This window comes from Typopeltis vanoorti, chromosome 24, assembly GCF_054136105.1.
Source record: "Typopeltis vanoorti isolate ZY-2024b chromosome 24, IOZ_Tvanoo_1.0, whole genome shotgun sequence".
NCBI classification, from domain to species: domain Eukaryota; kingdom Metazoa; phylum Arthropoda; class Arachnida; order Uropygi; family Thelyphonidae; genus Typopeltis; species Typopeltis vanoorti.
In genome coordinates this window covers 14245513-14263634 of record NC_143572.1, presented here as the reverse complement: position 1 = coordinate 14263634, position 18122 = coordinate 14245513, and the positions used below count along the sequence as shown (strand labels likewise).

General features: G+C 36.1%; 1 protein-coding gene across 3 annotated transcripts in view; it reads right to left on the bottom strand.

Annotated features, from left to right (window-relative positions):
- LOC150092935 (uncharacterized) overlaps window positions 1-18122 on the bottom strand; it is a 192724-nt gene that overhangs the window by 52117 nt on the left and 122485 nt on the right. For all 3 annotated transcript variants that reach the window (XM_090413390.1, XM_090413391.1, XM_090413389.1), the window contains exon 8: window positions 11483-11658. In XM_090413390.1, coding sequence (XP_090269516.1) covers window positions 11483-11658 — 176 coding nt within the window. The remainder of the gene's footprint in view (window positions 1-11482; window positions 11659-18122) is intronic.

Below are 18122 nucleotides of genomic sequence, written 5' to 3'. Positions count from 1 at the left end.
CCTCAGCTAGCTCCATTTCTTTGCCATTCAGGCTTCTTATGTTGATAGTACCGATCTTTAACTCTGGTGATGTTGAGTTGGGGTTTGTTTTCAGATTTGTTGTTAATACTACCTCTTGATTGTTAATACTACTAATCTAATAGCGCTAAGTGGCGCAGCGAAAGAAATAAATTTCTTGGTGTTTTATGAGAGGTAAATCTCAGACACTCTGATACTGCCTCGATCTCGAGGAAATTCCATTGTCCCTCACAGGTACCACGTGATACCCGATTGAGAGTATAACGGAAATATAACACAAAGACAAGAGAATAGTTGTAACAGTAGAAAGTCGACACAACAACCAGTAGGACTTTAGGAGAAAGAATAAACCTTTATGCCTGGTCTATATAGAATACCAAAAAGCATTTGAAACCCAGGGAAATGAGAAACCATATATTGAAACACTAAAACATATTTACATATATGCTACTTCTGTAATTAAATTATATAAAAACAGTGAAAAGTTCCCAATACAAAAAGGCATCTGGCAAGACAACACCATATCTCCCAAATTATTTACAGCTGCACTAGAGGAAGTCTTTAGAAGCCTTGATTGGGAAACAAAAGGAATAAACATAAATGGAGAAAGGCTGCATCATCTGAAATTTGCAGATGATATTGTCCTAATATTAGATAATCTTGAAGAAAGATTAAATCAGCTAAATGAAGCCTCCATAGTAATTGGATTAAAAATAAATAGAGAAAAAACAAAAATAATGATGAATAAATACATAAACCATAGAACTGTCAAAGTTGAAAACCATGAAATAGAACAAGTTACTTCATATGTATATTTGGGCCAATTATTATCCTTTGAGGATTGCCAAAGAAAAGAGATTGAACAAAGAATTCACCTTAGATGGATGGCTTATGGGAAAATGAGAGACATATTCAGAAGTAACATCCCTATGAGTCTAAAAAGGAAAACTTTTGACCAGTGCATACTTCCCGTCCTAACATATGGAGGAGAAACATGGACTTTAACAGAAGCCCTAAACAAAACGCTGAGAACAACATCGCATGGAGAGAAGTATGCTAAAAATAACATTAAGAGATAGGAAGACAAATACCTGAATAAGATCTCAACAGGTGTCATGGATATTATAAGATACATTAAACAGGCTAAGTAGAGATGGGCTGGTCATATTGTCAGATGCAGTGACAGGAGATGGACTAGAAAAACAAGAGAGTGGAGACCAATGGATGGAGCAAGACAAAGAGGAAGAACGAGAAGAAGGTGGAGGGATGAACTGGAACAAATTGCAGGAGATGGATGGGAGAGGCAGAAAACCGAGTGGTGTGGAAAATCATGGGGGGAGACCTTCGTCCAGCAGTGAACAGAACAAAAAGGTTGAAGAAGAAGAAATATTACTTCTATCGCAAGTAATGAGCTTGCACAGCAAGCATAGAGAATTCACCCCTGAAAACCAGGTGCCTAGGGATATTTTAAGAAAATATTACTGTGTGCCTGCAGGCACACAGAAGAAAGGTAAACAGACCAAGTACTAAATTGTGTAATCATACAGTTCTAATTGCCACCACATATGGTAAGATCTTGACTGTTAGAATGACATGTTCACATTAACCTCCCAGAATTTTGGAAATTTATATTTATTTATTTAGGATGGGAGAAGTATATAGCACTGTGATAGAATTCAAAACCACTTAAGACTTAAATTTACTTCTGTATAATAGAGGATTTTTACAATGCAGGATTTGCACTGTGATATAGATATTGGACATACTTTTTATGTTTATTCAGGGAGATATTGGCAGCTTTTCCAGTATGGCTGCAGTATGCCAAATGGATGAGCAGGAGATCTGCAGATGTCTAGACAGGAGGGCCAATTTTTGGTAATAACTGAAAACTGTTTTCAAATGTCATATCTTTTGAAAACTCGGACTATTTTTTTTTCAAGATAGCCCAGATACAAAAGAATGGGAACAGATTTTAAAGAGAGAGAAAGGAGATGAATGCAAAATTCTGTTGTTGAAGAAGCTACTAGCTAAAAAAAGTGAAATGAATTTTGCTTATTTCAGTGGCAGGACTGTGTAGCTCAGTGGAAGTGGTGCTTGCATCCTCTGCGCTTGGTTGCTCAAAATTTGACTTCAGTTCAAGTCTAGTTGCAGACTGGAGGAACTTTTTCTAAGCCTTTCTTCGACCAGTTCCCGAGTTAGTCTATCTCTGGCATGGGCAAGCGGGTTTTTCCTCCTGTAAACTCAAGAAAATCGACCGTAGTACCCACATTATTTCAGACAGTAACATATTTTTTTAGGTACCAAGAGATGACAGCACTTGTTTGCCAGCCTCTTCATCGGTGGCTGCTATAATTAGTGATAGACATAGGCCAGCTATCTCTGATTGGCTACCGGTGGAGATTGAACTCCCAACTCGGTCTCCAAAAGCTAGATAGGGTATAAAGGCCTCGCCTACTCCCTATAAAGGAATAAAAGGCATTAGCTGATTTGATTTTTTTTTATTTGACTGGTAAGATTTGAGATGGTTCTGGATCTGTGAATGCTTACATACTACCATACTGTTGTAAAGAGTATTAGTATGAAAGATGGCAAATGTTCCTACTGGTGCAAGCACATTTTAATTAGTAAAAGCTTAGAGGTTCCTGGTACCGATTAAAATCATGTAAATGATTTTAATGGGTACCAGGTACATCATAGTTTTAAAAAAATTATAGATTACTACCCACAGTACTACTCTCAACAGAACTATATTCTGAACTGCTAGTTTTCAATAGCTAATCAGTGTAAAAATTAGGCAGAGCTACTGTCCTCCCATCTAAACATTACTCTTTTTACTTCTATTGCCATAGCAACACAGCTATAGATATTGCTGTTGTGCTAGGTGCATTAACCACCCATCCATTCATATGGATGAAATATATCAACCATTTTATGCTCTGTATACATGTTTTGAGTAACAAATGCTATGACCAGCAGGATGGTTACATTAAAAATGCATGACTGAACTCAGAAAATGAAAAGCTCAGGATGTGAATTATGACATCTGCCAACAGTCAGCTAAAAATAGCAACGGCTCTATGGCACTTTGGTTTGAGCTTTTCTGTAGTTTATTATAGTAGTGGTCTTTGTTATAGTGAGCATCAAATAATTTTTAATGCTTTTAAATGTTTTCAACTTCACAATTCCTACTTTCATAGTTCAACACTATCTAGAATAAGCATTTACCAGTAGCTCCTAGCTTTTAAATACACTCTACATTCCAAACTCCTGCTTTTCTTAGCTCTTGCAATAATGCTTTCAGAAAGTCAAAATGAAATAACTGTTAGCCAACTTTTTTTTTAGTTGATTAAATATTCAATTTACAGGTTTCATTATATGTTAAAATTATTCTTCTCTCCAGAACTATCAGCCTCCCCAACCTTATTACCTTTCTGATCACCATATTTCTAATTTATATGCATGAATGTAGAATCACAGCAAGAGCTCTTTGTCATATTGTATTTATTTTAGACCAAATTCCTCACAACTCTCACTTTTAGTTTATGAACTATATCCTATAGATCCTATTCATTCTTAGCAGTTAACTAACTTGTCTACACAGGTTTATTTATGCTTCTTCAACCAACTGAGATCATAAATGATATCACACATTCCTCTTTTGTATATCAATCACAATTGTGACAGTGTGGTTTATCTCTACTGCAAGTTTCCGTTAATTTTTTTTTTTTTCGTGATGTTTTGAGTCTAGTCAAATGTTATCTAATCTCTTCATAATCCTTATTAGAGTGTCAAATGCTTTTTTTGAAATGTATGAAATATGAAACAAAGGTAGACCTATTTGGATTGATAAGTAAGGTCAAGATAAATATACACTAGAAAAGAATAACTGATTTAAAGAATTTCTTCATTGTCAAAATAATGAATTGGAAAATAAGGAGTGAATTAATGTATTTGCATTTTAAATAGCAATTGCAACAAAAAATCAATACATGAATATGTAAATAACCAAATACTTCAATATGAAATATTTGGTTCATATACATATTGCATGTGCTTTTTTTTCCATATTACATTAATGATTTTGCCTCCCCCCATATTAATATTGCAAACAAGAACTTCTAACTGCAGCCATAATTTTACTTATCAGTAAAATCTCAGGTATCTAAGATGACTGAACATTCAACAGTTTTAGTCATCTGAGTGATATCTCTCTCTCTTAAATTTTGTAACATTTCATTTATAACTAAAAACTAAATCTAAATTAACCTCTCTTTAACTTTCTTAATACTGTTAAGAAAGGACCATCAATTTCTCATTATTTGTTTTAGTTTTCTTTATTGTCAAAATTTTTTGTCTCCCTGTAAACTCTTATTTTAATGGTTTGCAGTCATGATGAGTGTGTAAACAAGACGTTTTCCATGCAACCATGCTTTCTTTTTTTTCATTATATTTCAGTGTTATTTTATTGTTTACTTTTTATACAAATTTGCTCTTTCCCCCTTTAGTTTTATTGCTTCTATAATTTCAATCATCCATTCCCTTCCTCTGCCCCTCCTCGAAAGGGGAAGAGGAAATAATGCTCAAACATCAGATCTACCTCGAAAGAACGGCTTTCGAGGTAGATCTGATGTTTGAGCATTATTTCCTTTCCACTTTCATTATAACACTTAATTCAATAAGTGAAAAACAGAAAATGAAAACACAGGCACGAGAAGTTTATTACTAATCCAAATAACCAAACATTTCAATTTGAAACTTAGAGACTATCCTCAATGTCATTGAAAAAGAGCATATGGTTCATATCTCATTTGTAAAATCCATTGTTGTTATTCCACCTTTTTTGAACTGTTTCACACTGAATTTTGTGTGATTGGTTATTTCGTATTCATATATTGCTTTTTTGGAGTGCTCAAGAGTCAAAGCTATATAATTGAGAGGAGACCTCCACATAGCCTTCAAAGGAATGCGGAGAACCGACCAGGGCTTCTGACCTAATACCCAATCCTCACCTTCTTGTGGTGCACCCTGTTAGGTATCTACCTGGATACTGAACGGACAAGGATGGGCTGGCAATTTCGGATTTAGCCAACCAAATTGTATTCTTCTTGGCTTAAACCAAAATTTCAAATGATGGTACAAACATGATAGAATTTAATGCCTGCTGGAGCATCGTCCAGTCAAACAACGCCCCCGTTCTTTTTGCCAGGGAAAACAGTGAAAAGTCAGCTACTGGAACAAATGATAAAACTTACCCCAACTCAATATCACCAGAGTTCAAGATCGGTACTATCAACATAAGAAGCCTGAATTGCAAAGAAATGGAACTAGCTGAGGAATTGGATAAGTACCAGATCGACATAATAGGAGTGACTGAAATAAAAAAGACAAAAACTGGTGAGATCTTTCTGAGCAATAAATACAAAATATTATATTCAGGTAATGACAATCAAGGAAAAGGAGTAGCCATAGTATTCAAAACTAAATACAAGGCTAATCTTCTAGAATGGCAGGCAGTCTCAAGTAGAGTGATGTGGGCAAATACAAGAATGGGGAACTGGACAATGAGACTTATTTGTGCCTATAGTCCTACAGAAGGTTTACTAAGGTAGAAGTGAAGGAATTTTTTGAGGCTTTAGAGAAAGCAACTGACACAATGAAAAAGGAAAAGTTGGTCCTTGTTGGGGATCTAAATAGCAGAGTAGGAAATGATTGTCAGACATACAAAAATATTTTGGGAAAATTTGGAAAAAAGAGCAAAGCTAATAATAATGGCAAATACCTGTTGGATTTCTGCTCAGGACATGGGACTGGTTATTACTGCATTATGTTCCAACATAAAAATGTGCACAAATTCACATGGAGAGAAGAGGCTAGGAATAAGAAAAGTCTCATTGACTATGTTATTGTTGATAGTGATGTTTTCTCCCTGGTGCAGGACACCGGAGTGTACCAAGGATTTGAAATTGGAAGTAATCACTATTTAGTCTTGAGCAGGATAAAATTGAATTTCATATGAAAAGAATGACATGTAAGAAAGTTTTAAAGTGAATAAAAGTTGAGCAGCTCTCAGATCTGAGCTGTAGACTAAAATACACAAAGATTATTGAAGAAAAAATGAGAGTTTGAGAACAGGAACCAAACCTTGGAGAGTCAGTGGCAAGCCTTGAAGAAAGCCTTGATTGATTCGGCAAGAACATAGAAAATAAATATCAAGAAGGTGGCAAAATATTCTTGAGATTGTTGAAGAAGCTTAGAAAAGAACGAAAGAGGTGCTGTAAAAGGAGTTAGAGATGATAAAGATGACATAAAAAGGGGAGAAGTTTTTATGGCGTTATATTACTCCACACTTCATTACTGTATGGAGTAATTACTTCGAAAAATTGCTAAATGAAACAAGCAGTGATAGCACAGTGGTAAAAAACACTCAACAGGCATACAGTCAGGAATACATATCCATACTTGAAGTAGAAAAGCCATCAAAGGCTTGAAATGTGGAAAGGCAGCAGGAGTAGATGATATCCAACCAGAATTGCTGAAGTATGGTGGTATAAAAGTCTTACAGTGGCTGCACGGCATAGTTCAGAAGGCTTGGACAGAGGGACGATTTCCTGATGATTGGAGTAGAGCTCTAATAATACCCATATATAAAAAGGGAAATAAAACTGAATGTGAGAATTACAGTGGTATTTCCCTACTGAGTGTTCCTGGCAAGATTTATGCCAGTATACTTGAGAAACGGTTGAGAAGAATTGTGAAAGAAAAGCTTGGTGAAGAACAAGCTGGATTCAGGACAAATAAAGGCTGTCAGGAGCAGATCTTCACTTTACGACAAATAGTTGAGAAAGCATGGGAATATAACAAAGATCTCTATTTAAGTTTTGTCAATCTGGAAAAGGCATATGATAAGGTGCCAAGCTATTCAATACGCTACAGTTATATGGTGTCAATGATGCATTATATGAAGCAATATTTAGTCTTTATTTGAGTTGCAAGTCAGCAGTTAGAATGTTTAATGTTAAATCTGGTGTGAGACAAGGAAGTACATTAACCCCTCTGTTATTCATCATCTATATGGATCACATTATGAAGGAAAGTGGTATTAAACATGATATCAAAATTGGAGATGTTAATGTCAGCTCTTTGCTTTATGCAGACGATGTCATACTTCTAAATAAATCTGCTACAAGACTGCAAGATTCCCCTGACTATTTATATTCCCCTGTAATAGATATGGTATGAAGGTCAGCATTAAAAAGACAAGGACAATGAAAATAGGCAGAATCATTGAAAATGTCAACTGCATTGTGAACGGAGAACCTGTGAAACAAGTAAAACATTTCACCTACTTAGGCACGATTTTTAGTGAAGATGGTAAATTAAATATGGAAATAGACAACAGAATCAACAAAGCTGGTATGGCAGGAAGTCAACTGAATAAATTCATATGGAATAAGAGAGAAGTTAGTTGGAACACTAACTTAGCTGTATACAAGACAGTGTTCAAACCAGTTTTAACTTATGGATCTGAGAGCTGGGTCAGAAGTAAAACACTTGACCAAAGACTAGAGACCTCAGATATGAGAGTCTCCTGAGAAAGATTAGAGGCGTGAACAGATGGCATCAATGGCAATATCATATTAAAAATGAGGATATTAGGAAAGAACTTGACATTGTCAGCTAGCAGAGCTAATCTCAGATGGTATGGTCACTTAAATAGAATGGGAGAGGAAAGATTAGCAAAACAAGTGTTCTCTGCCAGGTTGGCAGGAAAACGACCAAGATATAGGTGGACTGTACGGTACAATGTACCTTAGATGATAGAAATATAAGATCTGATAATGTTGGAGTGTTGACAAGTAATAGACTGATTTGAAAGAAAATTATAGATAGGAAATTAGTAATGATGTAAATTTTTCATGCAGTACTATCATATCCTGTACACCCCTTGAGGGTATATGGCAGGAATTTGATGATGATGATGATAAGTCCACAAGATTCACTGACTAAACTGAATAACTGTTGTAATAGATAGGGTATGAAGGTCAGCATTAAAAAGACAAAGACAATGAAAATAGGCAGAAATATTGAAAATATCAACTACATTGTGAATGGAGAACTTATACAACAAGTAAAACATTTCAGCTACTTAGGCATGATTTTTAGTGAAGATGGTAAGTTAAATATGGAAATAGACAACAGAATCAACAAAGCTGGTATGGTAGGAAGTCAACTGAATAAATTTATATGGAATAATAAGAGAGAAATTAGCCAAAACACTAAATTAGCTGTATACAAGACAGTGTTTAAACCAATTTTAACTTATGGATCTGAGAACGGGGTTAGAGGTAAAACACTTGTCCACAGACTAGAGACCACAGATATGAGAGTCCTGAGATAGCATCAATGGCAATATCATATTAAAAACGAGGATATTAGGAATGAACTTAATATTGTCAGCATCCAGGAATGCATTAGCAGAGCTAATCTCAGGTGGTATGGTCACTTAAACAGAATGGGAGAGGAAAGATTAGCAAAACAAGTGTTCTCTGCCAGGTTGGCAGGAAATAGACCCAGGGAAAGACCAAGATATAGGTGGATTGATACAGTAAAAAGTGTCTTAGAAGACAGAAATATAAGACCTGATAATATTGGAGTCTTGACATTTAACAGACAGATTTGGAGGAAAATTGTAGATAGGAAGTTAGTAATGATATAAATTTTTCATGTAGTGCTATCATATCCTGTACATCCCTTGGAGGTATATATCAGGAATTTGATGATGATGATATTGTTTTTTGGGCCTCCACAGCTCAGTTTGCATAGACAAGACCTTTGGTTGGAAAGACTCATGTTTGAATCCCATCTATGATGTGAGGTGTTTATCAGATCTTTTCAATCAAATGATGAATTAGCTGGTTTCACAAGGAGATATAGGGTTTTCCATCCCATAGACCAGGCAAACCAGTCCTGTGAATACACAGTTCTACAACCAAAAAATACCTACGATTATGGGATGCAACAGAATTGTGGCATGCTGGCTGCATTAATTCATCATGACTCCTAATCAGGGGACTCTAAATGTCCTAAAGGATTGATGGGTTGAAGAAGAAGAATATTGCTTTTCCTATGCCACAATCGGCACTTAAAATGCAAATACTTAATTCACTGTCCTACTTTTCCAGTTCATTATTTTGACACCAAAGAAATTCTTTTAATCAATTATTTGTTTCTAGTGCATATTTATCTGAAGCATAATTATTAATCCAATTTGGTATGACACTTTTGTTAAGTCTATCACAAATTGTATATTTATTGTAACTATTACTAAAGGTGTTGATGAATTTTACTGCACAACATTACAGTGGCTACCCTATTTACTGGAAGTCTGAAGTAGCTTGAAAATATGTCTTGGCTATAGAGCAAGGTACAAATCTGTTGTTCATAATATTAGTACTGTGGATGTGCTAATTGTTAGCACATGTCTGTGATGAAATAGACACCTTTTAAAGATTTAGAAGTATCATTTTTTATGCTCATATCCACCTGAGTATACGTGAAGATATAGCTATCTGTTAAGTATAGTTTCTGGGAAAATTCCCATGTTACTCCTCTTAAACACTGTTAATATAATTACGGCTATTAAAGCCTGTTTTTGTTTAGGAGTGTCCCTTATTTTAATACATTGGCTAACATTACTCAAAAAAAAAAGGGGTATATATATATTTTTTTAGGGCATTATGGGTGAGTAAAGAAGGCAATATGGCAGAATAAAAGAGGTGGAAAAAAATTTTGTACATACCTTGTTTTTGGTTCTATGATACCTTCCAATTCCAAGATCTTGCTGAAGGTTGTTTATAAACAGAGGGAGGGAAGAGAGGGGGGGGGGGGGGAACATGGGGGTGCATTTTGACGTTTGTGCATTTTTAATATATATATATATATTATTTTGTTTAGGGACGCATTTTGTGTGTGTGTGGGGGGGGGGGGGACGAAGGGGAAGAATATCCTTATGTGGACACTGGGACAGGGGTTAACGGGGTGTGGACCGTTTCGGACGTCGTCTGACCGTCATTGGAACTTTGTGGGAATGAGTGTAGGACTATGTCAAGGCTGCAAGTTGCATCTGCCAAATTAGGGCATTTGTGGTTGCTACATGGTTGGAGGCGTGGCTTAATTTGTAAGTTCTGGATCGTCCAACATTTGGAAATTAGGTAGGGGGTGGTGGACGTTGATTGAATTTTCATCGCATTATCGCCATTAAAATGCAATAAATTTAAATTATCGCCATAAATTGAAGAAGTAACATTTTATAAAGCAATCACTTGCAAAATAATGTTTATTAGCCAAAATGCCATCCAATTTGACCATATGTAATTGGAAAGAAAAATATTATTTTATGATTTAACATCAATAAAGTATGAATTCCTACTTTCATATGGCAACTAACTGCAAATAAATTTACATATTTTTTTAATATGGCAACCACCTATATAAGGTTTTTGTAAACTTATAGTGCAATTGTACCATGGATGTGCTAAGAATTCCCGCCCCCCCACCAATGTTTACACAGTCTGGAAATCCTGCTTTAGAGACTAAACATGGAACTTTTTGAAGTCACTTCAGGCCTCCCAATAAGCAAGGCAATGGTCTCACATTGGGCAATGAAATCCACCACCTGAAGACAAATAACATTCATGTCCACAATGGGATTCAAACCAGTAACCTGCTAGTTCAAGAGTGGATGCACTAACCACTCAGATAACAAAGTCAGTAAAATGCTTCTAATTTTAGGTTTTCTGTTTAATCAAAAAAAAAAAAAAAAAAAAAATCTGGGGGGTGGGAAGGGTGCTACATACATTCAAAATCTTTCTGGAAATTATATTTAAAATTTTGAAATATCTATTGCAACCTTTATTTTTGAAATAGCCTCAATTAATTCACAACTTAGCTAAAAATCTTAGGCTTCTTAAGGTTTTAAGATTTTGAATTTTAAACCCTTAAGAATCACTGGCTTTGGGTCATCTCTCACCTAAAGACAATTACAAACATTCAAGCCCACAGCAAGATTTGAGCCTGCAAGTTTGGTTGGAGGGTAGATACACTAAATGCTCAGCCAACCATGCTGGCAACATTTGTTTAATATGTTCATTATTTGTAAATAATTCTTGATTCTTGTGAGTCACTTTTCAATGAAAGTAAGATCACTTACCATTCTTACAATGATATACAATACTTGGTAGTGTAAATACCTTATCTAAGTTTCAGTTTCTTAGGAAATATATGGAAAAATATTGGAAAGTAACTTGGCAATGTATGAAGTGACTTAACAATGCATAATAACTATTTCACCCTACTTAAATTATTCTGTTTTATTGTAAAATTTATTGTAATTTTATTGTAAAAAAAAATTGCATTATTCAATTAGAAGCTACAAAGAAGTGGAAAGAATTTTAAAACAGCTTACATTTGCTACTATCCTGGCCTCTCCTTTTTGTGTATCATAATAAATTTCACTTTGTTCTAGCAATTCCAACAAATGGGTTCTTTCTTTAATTTCCTTTTCTAAAGAGTGAATATAGTCCTCTAAGCATCTTGTAGCTTCTTCAAAATCCTTAGTATACTGCTGTCCATGAGTTCGATCTGTTTTAAAAAAAAATGCATAATTTAAACAGATGTTGTTTTAAATAATTATTCATATTAATAAATATCACATCATCTAGATAATATTTAACATAACTATGATAAAATCATTTAGCATTGAGATAAATGATTCTGATTTTCATGACTGATTTTCTGTGAACGCATACTCCTGCATTTTTTTTTATTAATAGACAAATAAGCTAATTATTCTTGTACAAATTCCATTACCACATTATATCAACAAACATTATTTCACTACATGTTAAAATGGAAGTCATGCTTCCTGTTCTCTTAGCAAAGTTTTTTTTTGTCTAATCCTGCTTCCACTCCCCCCCCCTCACTTGGATGGTTACTCTCCTATCTCCAATCTTCTCATTTTTCCTCCAATTCTTCAGTTGCTGATCTCAGTAAATGTTCATCATTCTAAACATTCATCATTCAGTGTTCTCCTATGATTTTTCCCTTCTCTAGAAACAGATCAAAAGAGTTTCGTCCAAATCCTGCTCTCGATGACATTTTCTCCAAAGGGGTTTCTCTGTCCAAGAGTTGCCTACTGTTCTGACTTTTTACTCTTCCATATCCAATTGGTATCTGTCCTGCATATTGGAAACAAAACTTGGAAGGGAAATAAAACCCTTGCCATTAAATTACTAACCAATTTCTTTCACTTTAATTTTTTCTTAAGTAATGAAAAAAAAAAAAAAATCCATTAACAATCAACTGCTTTGTGTTATATGGAAACCTCTCAAGTAATAAATGATTGCCAGTATGGATTCTACCAGCAGCAATCAAGTACATATATATAAATTGATTGCTGCTGGCATATATATACAGGGTGTTCGGGATAAATTTGACAATTTCGTAAGGAAAAAGAAAATCTTCTTTGTATCTATTAAATTTAATGAATTGACAAAAAAACATTACAGGCAGAGTTAATTACAATACTATCAACAAGATTTACTCAAAATAACCACCATTAGCATCGATCACAGCTTTAATTCTGCTTCGGAACCTCGAACAAGCTGATGCTACAGTCTCCCTGGGAAGGGCCGCAAAAACTGTTTTAATTTTATCCATTAACTGGGCTTTTGTATTACTGGAAGTGCGATTGGTGTCTTTTTCAACTGCGCCCCATACAAAATAATCCATGGGGTTAAGGTCTGGGGAGTTTGGAGGCCAAACATTTGGACTGGTGAAGTCGTAGAAATTTTCAGACAACCATTTTTGACTTTTCCCAGAGGTGTGGCAAGGGGCCGAATCCTGCTGCCATACATACGGCCTACCATTGGCTACCCTTGTTATCCAGGGCTTGACTACAGTTAGCAACTCCACGAACAAAGCCCGAATTCCAATGCCAGGGTTCTTCAACACCTGTTCCTGCAGATTTGCGAGGAATTCTGCTGTACGAACGCAATCAGATCGTCTGCTAGGGATCTTTCTTCTTGCTACATCCTCGTAGTCACCATTGCAAGTCTCTAGTTCATGCCTGATTGTTTTTACTGTATTCAGGGAGCATTGGGCAGCAGTCGTAATATCCTTATTTTGATGGCGGGCACGAATCATCATGATACAAGTTATTCTCTTCCATGATTCAGGTGGGTTCCAGCTATCCATCCTTTCTGACATCTTGTATATGAATGAAGAAGGGTCCAAACTTTTAAATGAAGAGAAGTGTGTGTTAATACATGTAACTTACGGAAAAATATAATTAATTATAAATATGTCAAATTTATCCCGAACACCCTGTATATATTTTTTTTTAATTGAAAAAAAAATGAAAACAAAGTTTAATAGCACAACTAGTTTCAGCTTGTATCAGCCTTCTTCAGGTGCACATTACTCGCGAACGCCAGTATTTGATCGTAGCACAATGACAGTCTGAAAGGTTGCAACCCAGGTTGTTATTGTTGAGATGTAGGGGGTTGAGAATGATTTCTTTTGATTCTATTATCTTTCTTTCTAATTCATTGTGGCAACGGAAAATGGTATTAGACTTGTCTCGTAGGACTGTATGGCTAAAGCTTTCTTCATTAGAATTGGCCAAGAACAGAACATGACTAGACAAAGCATTGGCTCGCGTTCTCCTGTAAGTGATGTCTCTTTTATGTTCTTCAATGCATAACTCGATCGATTTCTCTGTTTGGCCAAAGTATGGTATATCACAGTTGCACCAAATCTGGTAAACACCGGGATATTTAAGGTTGTGATATCTAGGTTTCGGACAGCTCACTAAGGAGCGGATTTTCAGAAGAGGAGTAAATAAAGTTCTTATGTTGTATTTCATAAGAACCTTGGCCATTTTGGGTGAGACAGAGCTTATGTATGGTATAGAAATATTACCTTTCACCCTATTGGTCTCTTCATTATTGTGAGCAGGTGGATTTAATAGGAATTTGTCAATTGTTTTTTGTGAATAACCATTTAGTTAAAAAGTAGACCTGAGAAAACTGAGTTCTTTATTAAGTTCTATCTCATCATCAAGAAGAGAGCGAGTATGATGTCCTAGTGTAGAAATGATTCGAAACTTTTGAGAAGGATAATGATGGAATTGACCGTGGAGATATCTGTTGGTGTGGGTAGCTTTTCTGTAAATCGAGATTTTTAATTTCTAAGTTTTAAAGTTTTTTTAATTTTTAAGTTTGATGTCCTAAAAAGGAAGAGAACCATTAGCTTCAAACTCAGCCATAAATATATATATCACTTCCATGCAATGAGAGACAGCCAGGTCTATAGCAAATAAATGTCATGTGTGGGCAGGGATCACGAGTAATCTGTTGATATTCTTCTTAAACAGTTGGACATTGTAGTTCCTTGGAAATAATTCATGGGCAGGCTGGCTGTTCCACAGAACTGAGGAGGATGGAATGAAAAATAACTGGGAGTAGCAGAGTGGCAGGTTTGGCAAGTATTCAATTTCACTGTAAAGGGACATTGGGCAACTGTTTCTCGAGTGGATTAGAAGAAATGGGAGGCACAAAGGATGCTAGTTTGCTGCAAGACATGCATCACCAAATTAGCATGAGTACAGGTCAAGTGATTATTATAGGGGACTTCAACTATGGAGATATAGACTGGAGGGAAACAGAATTTATACACCTGCTAAAAGATAATTATTTAAGGCAGCATGTGATGGAGGGGGACTAGGAATGGGAGAGTATTGGACCTCACAGGATCAGAAGAGCTATCCATAACCAAGGTGACAACATTGCCTCCAATTGGGGAACGTGACCATGCAATCTTGACTTGGAAGATTGTAAAACATGAGGAATATTCTATCAAGAAAGGATATTTGTGGAACTACAAAGCAGGTGATTATGATATGCTTAGGAAAAAGCTTAAATCTGTACCATGGCATAAAATACTGCAGGGTAAGGATGTTAGTAGTGCATGGGATATAGTTAAGGGTCATCTAAAGGAAGCAGTATTAAATTGTATACTTAGGGTAAGGCAGATAGGAGTCAGATGGATGAGTAATATCATTAAGCATGAGCTGCAGAAGAAGAAAATGCTGTGGAGGGTATATAAAGAGAAAGGTGACCAGCAAACTGATGAACAGCACAAGGCTCAGGCAAAAAAGGTGACTAGCATGGCAAGGAAGGCAAAATCAGATTATGAGAAGAATCTAGCCAAGTAGACCAAAGGATTTCCAAAGAGTTTTTTTGTTACGTGGCAAGTAAGAGGAAGAATGACTATGGAAGATTAACTTTAATGAGTGATGATAGTCACGAGGAGACAAGCAAATAAAATAGTTGAGTTACTGAGTGACCACTTTGCAAGGGTATATCATCCTAGTGAGGATACTGCTTTAACCTATGTGACAGACACTAATGTGGGAACAGAGATGGATGAATCTGAGGTTCTTTAGGATATTGCAGAATTTCAATGTAAACACAGCTGTGGGATTAGATGGGATATCAGCTAGGGTTTTGCAAAAATGTAATTCCTTTGCATAAGGGAGATCCAAAGACAGTAGTAGCAAATTATAGACCAATCAGTATCTCAGGCATGGTGGTAAAAGTACTAGAAAAATTGGTAAAAAGAGAGAATTCAAGAACGAGTAGATAAAAATATGATACTGTATGAGGGTCAACATGGCTTTGTGAAGGGTCAGTTATGCCTTAGTAATTTACTAACTTTTTATAACAGGGCAATGGTTGCGTTAGATAAAGGAAATGGCTGCACGATGATTTTTCAAAGGCATTTGACAGAATACCGATGGAACTCTGTTATGCAAATTAGAACAAATGGGGATGGATATGACACTGGTTAAATGGATAAGAGGATGGCTGCTAGACAGATATCAAAAAATGGTATACGAGAGGCAGAATTAAGGCAAAAACAGGTGACTAGTGGTGTGCTGCAAGGTTCAGAGCTGGGACAATTGCTGCTTAATTTGTACATAAATGATATAAGAAATAACCGAAAGGAAATATTCAGTTGTTTGCTGATGATGCAAAATTAGGTAGAGTAATAATTAATCAAGGAGATGTGGAGGATGATTTAAATAGACTGTCAGTATGGGTAAAAGTTAATGGATTTCAGTTTAATGTTGAGAAATGTAAGCTATGCAATTTGGGATAAATAGATTACAAGTTGTGTATCACATTGATGGCACTGTGCTCCAGGAAATAGATAAAGCTAGAGATTTAGGGGTAGTGGTAGATAGAGAGTCAAGTTTAGAGAACATATTGCTAAGGTAGCCTATAAGATTACTTGGCTATTGAAGAACACATTAACAAGTAGAGATAAGAACTTGTTATTCCTCTTTATAAGGCCTTGATATGCCTACATCTGGACTACTGTGCTCAAGTCTGGTCCCCTGGGTTTCTTGGGGATGAGGAAGCAGTGGAGAGGATTCAGAGGTGAGTGGCTTGTGGAATGTTCCCTATGAGGATAGATTGAAGGTGTGTAGATTGTACGAGTTGGTTGATAGGAGAAAAAGAGGGGATATGATAGAAACATTTAAGCTTTTATCGGTGGCATGAAGTTAATGTCTCTAACCAGGCATCCAAAGGTACCAAGCCTCCTGGACCACTTGCGGCAACCATGGAAAATACACAACCCAAAAAACTCCATGCCAGCTCAATCGTCGCCTGGAATAACAAGGATCGTATTGCTTGTTTGGGAAGAGAGCAAGCTACAAAAAATAAGTTACAGTGCCCTAAACAACACTTTCTCAAGATATGTTCCTTAAACATAGAAGGACTATCTAAATCCAAAGACAAAGCAATTGACCAGGCTCTCCAGGAAACCCATGTGCCTGACACAGCTCTCAATAGACTATAGATTCCAGGCCTAATTCTCGTGTCTTATAACTGCATCCCAAGCATGGCATGGCATGGCAACCTACATCCAACCTGGACTCAAAGACATAACCCAATGTGTGCCTGAAGCAGAATACTCAATAGGCATTAAAATTCAAAATACCACCATCTACAATGTCTACAAACCACTGTCGCAATCCTGGCCTGACCAGATGGATCAGCCACCACCTCACCCTGCTATCTATGTTGGTGACTTCAACTCTCATTATGCCATGTGGGGCTATTCCTCTAACAACCAAGATGGTGATAATCTAGTTAACTGGATAAATACATATAACCTATATTTGATCTACGACGCCAAGCAAGAAGGCACTTTTCACTCAGCCAGATGGAACAGAACATACACCCCAGATCTGTGCATAGTCTCTAAAGACTCTGAACACCACTCTCTGCAAACAACCAGAACCATCCTCAACAGATTCCCCTAACAGCCAACTGTCCTACCCTAATAGAGACAGGCACATCAATCCAATCATCAGTGAAATACCAACTGCTAGATGGATCCCTCACAGATCCAACTGGAATGTATTTGAGAAACAAACTGAACAAATCATTACAGCAATACCCCAGATTTGTTAAACTAATCAAAACTGCAGCCAAAGCCTCTAGTTCTTGCTCCAGCATGATCAAGGAAACTTGCCTATGCTGGAGCAATACATACAAACGTATTGATTAGTGAAAAAATAATCCACATTGCTTGTCTAAGAGGTGTAACTGTGGCCCTAAGACTGTATGGATAAACAGAATTTACTGTGTGCATCAGGTGACCAAAGCATTTAATGAAGGGTGTTCCCAACCCATACCTCACCAAACTACGTGCAGGAAATTGAAGAGGATTGATACTGGCAGCCTATACATAAAAGTTTCAAATTCATTGGCTGGTAGGTGTACTTCTAAGTAACTGTTAAGGTACATAGCCATATCATTTGAATATTAAACAAAGGGGAACTCTTACTTACTAAAAATTATCTGCTTCAAGTAAGAAATTTTAACTTTCCAGAAGCAGTATATGTACATAGGAATTATTCCAAATGGTGGAAAAAAAAAAAAAAAAAAAAAAAAAAAAAACCACTAGATCCTAGTTACTTTTTCTACCTCAAAGGATTTTACATTTGGTCTATATTACAAACTTATTGGGAT